We start from the raw sequence: 9,094 nt of genomic DNA, 5'->3' as shown, positions 1-9,094 counted from the left end.
GTTACGTTACGTTACGTTACGTTACGTACGTACTACTACACAACACACACACACACACACACACACACACACACACACACACACACACACACACACACACACACACACACACACACACACACACACACACACACACACACACACACACACACACACACACACACAAACACACACTGGTGCCGGTTGTTTCCCTGCTTGGTTCTTTGAACAGTTCAATGAGGGCTCTTTTCACCAAAGTGAATAGCCGCTCTGATTCCCCTCCATGCTTTGTGTACGTGTGTGTGCGTGTCCGTGTGTGACTTAGTGTGCGTGTGTGTGTGAGTGCCAGACTTGTGTGCACATACCATGTGTTTGCGTGGGTCCTCTTCATCTTTTGTGTGAGCCCAGCTGAGGGGTGAGAGCTTATTTGCATGTGGCTCGGCCTCACAACCAAACTGTTCAGACCACGTTTAAAGGCCTGAGAAAAGCTTTTGAACAAATTGATCCTTAGTTGCTGTAGACCTGACAAGCTTACCTCATCCATAAAAGTGTTTTTATTACTGTGAAGGTCAAATTTATGTTTTAATTACTTGCAGGTTGTCATACATTGTGCGCAAACCTTTCTGCATTGCTACTTCTGCATTCATCTGATTGCAGTTTATATGTTTCCAAGTTGAAATGTTTTCAATTATGCATCCCATTTAGTGGATGCTTTTATCTGAGCGTTATGGTACCATAAAAGCATATTTTTAGTACGTACTTCTTACTCTGACATTTACTCGGTGAGCTAGAGACAACCACTTACAAATAAAAGGTTTTTCTCCGTGTCTGTCTGTATGTTTGTTTGTTTGTATCTAAGAGCAAAGTCCGTTTGCTCCTTAACTTTCTCTGTCCGTTGTTCAGCCTCATAGTGGAACTTGGGCTCCCTCTAGTGAAAGACAGTAACAGGCCACTACAGTACATGTTCAAGATGCACATTCATAAAGTTTACTGAAAATGACCAAATGCATTGAGTTGGGTATTATTCTCTACATTTCTTTTGAATACAGCAGCAGATTATGTTATCTTTTGTTATTCGTATTACACATCTCTGAATTGCTATTTCATAATATTTGTTTCTCTGTTCTCTTCCCCCTCATTTCTCGCTGAACTCATGTCACCAATGTCACTTTCTGCTTTCCAACCCTTACCATTTACTTTTCAATTTTGACCAACTCTATCATTTTCCATTACTTTCTCTGTCCCTCTTCCATCCCCTCCCATGACATCTCAATCCAGGTGATCATTTACCAGGGCGGCCAGGTGTTCAGCCTCGCCAACCACCTCATTGGGCGTGTGGGCTTCTCGGCCACCATGCCAAGTACAAGTGCCTCGATCTTCATCAACAACACCCAGCTGTCGGACACTGGGACCTACCAGTGCCTGGTCAACAACCTCCCAGACAGAGGGGGGCGCAACATCGGCGTCATTGGGCTCACTGTTTTGGGTAACTTGCTTACTTACTTTTTCTTTATTAAATGTGAAAAAAAGACAAAAAAGTCTCTAATTTCAGATATAAGCAGGTTTAAAGATGTGTCTATTTCAACAAAATGTCATAACGTGTTGGTCACTGCATTGACTGAGACCATGAAGAGAATAATTAACATTTTCTATGTCAGGTTTATGAGAACTAATGCTAATAAGTATTTTATTGGCTTGGTTTTTAACATGAAAGCTTGTTTTGCCAAAGGTACAGCTCTTCAATTTGTAAGCAACCAAGATAACATTTTTAGACAGGCATTCGATGCAACTTGCTGTTAAAAAGCATGCAAGCACTCTTGAATTGATGATTCTTCAGCTCTTGAATATACCATTTTGAATATTCGACAGTCAGGAAAACATTATATTTGCTTTGCAAAGTGGTTAACACAACGCCACCCACTGTCTCCATCTGCCAGTGCCACCCTCGGTGCCAGCATGTCGTATCCAGGGCACTCTGGATGTAGGCAACGACATCATGCTGATGTGCAGCTCCGAGGAAGGTATTCCCACGCCGTCCTACTCCTGGGAGAAGCTGGACGCGCTGCCCAAGCTGCCGCACAACGCCATGCAAGGTATTACAAACAGGCTGGTCGTCGGAGTTCCCTTTTGCCCCACCTTTGCTGGTAAATCTCACACACATAGCGTGGCTCAGCCTCAGCCACAATCCCACCATCACCGCCACCTGTCATGTGCCAGGCCTGAACCCACTGATCCTGCTGAGGGGTGATGATGGATGGAGTGATTCAAACCATGTGAATTTGTGAATGAGTGTGTCAGGAGTGTGTTTGTGCAATTAACCCGGATAATCTGTGATGTTTTGCCTGATTCTCTCATGCTGAAGAGCAACTCTCTCTTTCTGAGTTGGGTTTGGTTCAGCATCAGAGAGCACTGGTGTAGTCGACTCTCCTTTCTTTTCCAGCCAAATGATCTTCATCATCAGTCACCGTCTTTTTCTATGTACTACTGCTTAATAGAAGTAACATACAAACTGTAACATTATTTGCAAATATCAGATTCTATAGCAGAATTCCGTGTTTTTTTTCTTGTACAACTATTGTGGACAAACATTGGAAATGACTAAATAAATAAAGTGTCTTAAACTGTGTATATTAACTAAAGGTCCATAATACATATCTACCATTAGAGATAACTTTCTTCAAGATACTTACATTTAAACTATATGAGGAAATGAATATCAAATTTGCATTTTAAAACTTAAAACTAACTTATATCCTCTAATTTATTCTGTGAGAGAGCCCTCAACTACCTCACTTATTTGTTTTGATTCTGTCTTCTTCTGGTGTTTGAATTTTGATTTTTTGAATTGAAATTAGATCCTACATTTGTCAGTTGTACTCTTTCTCTGTGTGTTCAGTTTGACACAGAAAGATGTACTGCTATTATGTAGAGAACAGATGAACCCGTAGTGTGAGGCTCCTTCTGTACTTTGGACTTTACCCATTTATCAATTGTAAAAGAAAGGAACCAGCAGCTTTCCTTTTAAATGAAGGCAGTTTACTTCAATTGCGAACCTCATATTTAGGATATATAGCACCATCTATTGGTAGGTAGCAGAAGTAGTTCAATTGAATGTATTATCATAGTCTTTTAAACTATTATTTAGTCATTTCAAATTAACTTTAATGTTGATTTGCATTCCTTATGTTTAGTTTTTCTTTAATAATCATTGGGTTTATTTGTATGCTTTGGAACTTTGCTATAAATATTTGATTAAGTCACTTTTGTTACTCTGTCTGTGTGTGTGTACATCAGACCAGATGCAGGGCTCTGTAACACTGAGAAACATCAGCACCAGCACCTCAGGACTCTACCAGTGTACATCCAGCAATGCTATTGGCAAGAGCACGTGTCTGCTCAACCTGCAGGTCATAGCGCGTAAGTAAACACACTGCTCCTTAACTGTTCCATGTGACACTGTTACGCTCATGACACTTTGACACGTTTGTTAAGGGATACACATTTATAACTGGAAAAAACCTTGTCTCACTCAAACTCTGACACAAGCGGCTTTAGAAATATTTTCCTTGAGTGACACCTGTCAGACAGAGAGATACACAAGCAACCAACACATCAACCAAACAAAGGACAGCAGAGCATCTTGCAGACAGAGAGTTTGTTTTCAGGTCACATGGGGTCAAACAGTTTTGATGGCTTGACAGAAAGCTGTAGCATGGTTACGCAGTTGTTGTTTTTTTTTATCTGACAGTGTGTGACAGGAGGCTCAGTGTCACAGGAATAAAGGCAGATAGACAGCAGTGTGCTGATCTGTCAGAGACTACAGTGGAATGAGTCATGCCAACATGGTGCAGATGTAAATGCTCGGGAAGAATATATGTTACTCAAAACGCTTCGGTGCCATTGCTGTTTCCACTTTACGTTCAAAAACAATTGAAATAACATGCAAATAAGCACTGAATTTCTGACACTGTTTTTAGAGAGAAAGAAACAACAGCTCCTCCTTTGATTGTCTTGCAAAATCAACACATTATATTTACATCCTCACAACACACCACAAATAACTAATTGTATTTTCAAGTTCCTACAACCCATTGAGCTCCACTGCTAGGGCTTATCCTGGGTGACTTAAAAACAAACTTACGGTCAAGTTTTTGGAAAACATTGGTCAAATCTGTTTCTCTGTTCCTCCCACAGCCCAGCCTCAGAGTGTTGGCCTGATAGCAGGCACCATCGCTACAGGAGTGCTAGCTCTCATCATCTGTGGCCTGTTAGTGGCGGTCACGCTTTTCTACTGGAAGAATAAGAACAAATATGACGAGGAGGAGATCCCAAATGAGATCAGGTTTGTCTTTTATTTGTGGCTTCGGTCTTTTGAAAATATTTTGAAGTCTCCTGTTGGTAAAGAACAGTATTAATAGATGCATTTGATACAGTGTCTCAAACAGGGATTGATAACTTGCATATGTATTCTAGATTGTTGCGGCTTATTTTTTGGCCCCTCTGATGTTGTAAAAGGCGATCAGATGCAGCTGCAGCTTTGTGTTTCCTAAAGCGATTTATGTCAGCCCATGCAATCACACAGATGATAGTTAAACATAAAAAACACCCAGACCAGTTAATTGGATTCATAGTTTGGAGAATTCAGTTTCATTTTATCTTCTGACAGCCAACGTTTCCATCATCCCAGGCTAATTTGTCTGTTCAAACAGTGTGTGAAGCTCTGTCAGTTGATTAAATGGTCTGCAATTGTAGATATCTGAGGCTTTGGCTGATTGGGATAACATCTGCCTCATTTTGGGCTCAACTGCAATCATGCGCAAATTCCATCCTGACGGCTCTTATTGCCCCCACTAATGGCAAATCACAATGAATATCTTTAATCTCTGCCTAAATTATCTGGAGACATTTTATCTACCAAAAAGTACTCTCTTTAGAAAACCCATTCGTATTAGCATAGATTATATAAACTGCAACTTAAAAGCAGTGTTTTGATAACTCAATTTAAAGACATTCACTGTATATTTAAATGATTAATATCTTTAATGCATAGATTTAAAGATTGTTATATTATGGTGAAATAAAGAGAACAGCACTTGTTTTATTCTGTGTTGGACTAAATGTTATATATGTAGACTTAAAGCCACGTGTGCCACACACATTAGGTGTATCACTGTATATGTTTTAAGAGTCCAAAAAGATCCCAAGGCAATAATAAATAAATAAGTGAAATTGAGATTCTCAGTTTATTGAACTTTTGACTACATAGCGAAGCATTTTTTATTTGTAATGCACCAAAGCAGGATTTGTGTTAATATTTAAATATGAACTAATTAGCTATCTTAATGCTATCACTTCTAATATCACTGATATCTTCACAACCTACGTATATCTTCTTAACAGAGAAGATGACCTTCCTCCCAAGAGGTCATCATCAGCGAAGGCTTTCCATGCAGACGCCTCCTCCTCAGAGAACGACACGCTGACGTCCACCAACACCTACAACAGCCGCTACTGGCACAACCCCAAACCCAACTACGACACCAACTCCTACACACGCTACAATGGAGATACTCGCCAGACCTTCTCCACTGCGGCTCACGGTGCACATGCACACGGTCAGGCCCAGAACGCAGGACACAGCCAGAGTACAGTGGTCACAGCACCAGGCTCAGCTCCACTGTCCCGCCATGCACCACCCAACACGACAACATCGTTTGCCAATGGCAGCCATACGCTCCCCCCACCAAAAACTCTGGTGGTCACCACAAACTCTGCCCCATCCCCTACCACCATGGTGCGCAGCAACGGCTCTGTGAGTCTAAAACCGGTGGTGATGTCCGCACACGGGCAGCACACACACTCCTACGCAGTGAGCCAGGCCACCCTGGAGCGGATGGGGGCGGTGCCTGTCATGGTGCCCGCCCAGAACAGAGCAGGCTCGCTGGTGTAACATCTTAGCTTAACTGCTTTGAAAACAAGACTAAATGAGCATTTGGTTTGTGAGATCTTACATCCACTGATGAAAAACAGACAGAATATGGGCAAAAGCAGCCCGCTGCCCTTTACAATGTTGTCTTTTCTGTATGTCTCGACATCTGTTTCTCAAACCAAGCTGGGATTTTACAGTCCAGAGTTCAGTTAATGCCAATTCTTTGTTGGACGGGACGCTTTCTTTTGTAGTAAAGCGCTACATGGGATCTGATCACCCCGTCATTTAATGGATTTTATCTGCAGGTGTGGCGGGAACTATTTTTCAACCACTTGGATTCTTTCACAAAGCTGGAGTGGAATTTCCTGCAGAACTTGGATTCCCAGATCCTTTTCAGGGTTGGATCATTGGGATGATTATGTTTTCGTTTAGACTCAAAGCAACAAAAGGCATTTTCATCTCAGTGTGTCCATACTGCATGGTCAGACAGAAGCGAGCTCGGATTCCCACTTAATGCATGTGTCTCTTGTTTCGGGATAAACAATGAAGTCTATATTATTTCAATTGAGAGAAATATTTGTGATGATGGGGATTGCTGTATGCATTGAACGTGAATGTTTTCAAATCTGTCGGGACAAACGTAAAGGATAAAAATATAACATGAAATAATGTTGGGGAGAATGGCCTTAGAAGCTTAGGGAGATGGGTTTTATTGGGTGCCATACATACACAATTCATTGAATGCAAACATTTTAATTACATTTACGCACTTTTCAGAACAACTTTATATCAAAACTTCTGTCTTATGAACAATAACTCAGTCTTACTAATGCTATGCTTTAAATCATACAACATATATCACAACTTACATGCACATACAACATGCTGGTGATGTTTGAAGATGGCACAAACACTGGATGTGTACAACGGAAAGCTACTGTCCCCCTGATCTAACATCAAACCTGCAGAAGGATAATTGTCATAGTTTATGTTCATTCTCGCTCTTGTCCTAAACTGGTTCATGTCACATCAGTGCTGCTTGGAGAAGATTAGAGGATGTCTTACTTCATAAATGCTTTATAAAGAGACAGATATATATATTTAAAGGTGATTGTCCCCCCCTTCCCCCCCCCCTCTTGACAAAGGCTAACACTTTTTGTTTTCTACTGTACATATTGTAACTACAACAGTAGGCTAGATTGTGAATCAAAGAAAATACATTCATGTCTGACTTATACATATACATCTGCAACTCATGTGTCTTAACTTTGAAATAATAGTTTTTTGTTAAATTAGGCAACAATTGGGATTTCATGATAAGTGTTATGGTTGCAATGAAGGGATGTTTTTTTATAATTTTTTTTAACGAGGTATTGCCATTTCATTACAAGACCCGAGTTGAATACAGTTTGGGTTGACACATATGGCCATACATTTTGCTATACATAGAAGACACCTATACTGTAGATGGTAGAAAGTAGCACTGCGTTTTTGACCTGCTGTTTTTATTTTAACCAAAACTCAACCAACTGTTACAGTGTTCCCAAATTCTTAATCCTAATTCTTATTGTGCATTACCTTAATGCACGATACTCGCTTTGAGCTATGATGCAGTAATTATTTGTTTGTACATGCAGTATTGGAAAGTGTGTTTTATTCTTCAAAGCAATTCCTCTTTGCGTCTTTAATTAATTAAATCTGCTGTATTGACATTTATATTGAGACAACACAAGGTGCTAATATAATTTACAAAAGTGCTCCAGCTTTAACAAATATAATCCCTTGATTAATGGTGGAGACATGTTTCTTTTTTAATTTATATTATTTAGTCCAGATGACTTTAATGTCATGTTTGTGCCCTTTCTATATGAGTTATAGTACACTAACATTCAGTTAATTAAACTGGAAACTAAATTAAACTTGATTTGGAAGCCTAAATGAACAAAATGTTCTTTATTCCCAACACATGTTTGGTTAATTTGAGCAATACATACTAACCAGGTGTTATGGAGTCACAACATGGACCTTCTGAGTATCAGTTGACACTCAGTTTTCATCACAATTTCTTGTCCGTGATGTCGGCCTGCCATCAACAGCAACCTGAAGCAAATGGAACCCTGAACTTCTCCTGTTTTATTTCCCCCATAGTCATGATATACATGGCTCGATGTCTGATATCTGCATTATTTGTATTCATCCACTATTCTATCAGTTGCTACAATGTGCACCAGCCTCACAAATCACACATGTATTCTTTTTTCTTCCATTTGACCCCGGTCTGACCACAGCTATACACCTGCTGCTCAGTGTTCTTACAGACACATTTATCCAAAGTGTTTTTTCTTTCTTGTTATGTCTTAAGGCTGTCTGCTGTGTGTCAGAGCTACAATACTTTAATCAGTCTGGAACACACTTACACACATACATTGCTTTATAAATACAGTAAGGCTTTAACAGGTAAAATGATAAAAGGTCAGGTATCACCTCCCCTCCTTTTTGTCTGAGTGATTTCAGAATAAAATATCCTGTCTGTGTATCTTTCACTCGCCATCTCTCCTAGTGTCCTTCCCCTGACAACTTTAAAGAAACAACTCTTCTTCTAAAATCTCTGGCTTTGTTCTTACCAGAGAAAATGTCTGGCTGGAAAAACAAAACTGAGATTATTTTATTCTAACTCTGTCCTCCGTTTGCAGGAACAATGGAGGAAAGAGAGCACAATCAGTAGGAAACTACTGAGGCTTTAACCCAGACTAAAACAACATCTCATCTTCTACCTTGGCTTTAGGAAGGCACGCGGTACACAAGGTGGCACATGGGTTGTGTACATAGATAAATAATGACATGTGATATATTGCCAATAGTAAAACAAACCTGTAAATATGTATACAAAATACATCTTGTCCTTACTGTTGGGTTGACATGAAATAGGAAAAATAACACTGGAACCTGTAGTGAATAAATATTGTTAATACATTCTAATCGGCTTGCTGCTCGTCTGTTCGTGTGTTGCATGTTTTATTTGGCATGATACAATGTCCCTGCCTAGAGTAAAAGCTTTTAAGATACAAGTTACACGCTGAATAGTTAATAGCAATAATCAAAGAGAAACAAGAAGAAAAAAATACGACATAAAATGATTTTTTTATAAGTCTTATATAGTGGATCTGTCACAATCTGATGAAGGAC

General features: G+C 39.8%; 1 protein-coding gene across 1 annotated transcript in view; it reads left to right on the top strand.

Annotated features, from left to right (window-relative positions):
• The window catches only part of igsf11 (immunoglobulin superfamily member 11), a gene marked incomplete at its 5' end in the record, with an annotated part of 15,124 nt that extends 6,237 nt beyond the window's left edge, over positions 1–8,887 (top strand). The window contains 5 exons of the mRNA XM_010772278.1: positions 1,258–1,465; positions 1,917–2,072; positions 3,274–3,396; positions 4,174–4,321; positions 5,380–8,887. Of these exons, the coding sequence (XP_010770580.1) occupies positions 1,258–1,465; positions 1,917–2,072; positions 3,274–3,396; positions 4,174–4,321; positions 5,380–5,929 (1,185 nt within the window). The remainder of the gene's footprint in view (positions 1–1,257; positions 1,466–1,916; positions 2,073–3,273; positions 3,397–4,173; positions 4,322–5,379) is intronic.
• Between the last annotated feature and the right edge of the window lie 207 nt (positions 8,888–9,094).

The sequence above is a fragment of the Notothenia coriiceps genome, unplaced genomic scaffold, assembly GCF_000735185.1.
Source record: "Notothenia coriiceps isolate Sejong01 unplaced genomic scaffold, NC01 NC01_scaffold00011055, whole genome shotgun sequence".
NCBI lineage: Eukaryota > Metazoa > Chordata > Actinopteri > Perciformes > Nototheniidae > Notothenia > Notothenia coriiceps.
The sequence above is the reverse complement of the archived record's forward strand: the minus strand, read 5'-3'. Positions and strand labels throughout refer to the sequence as shown.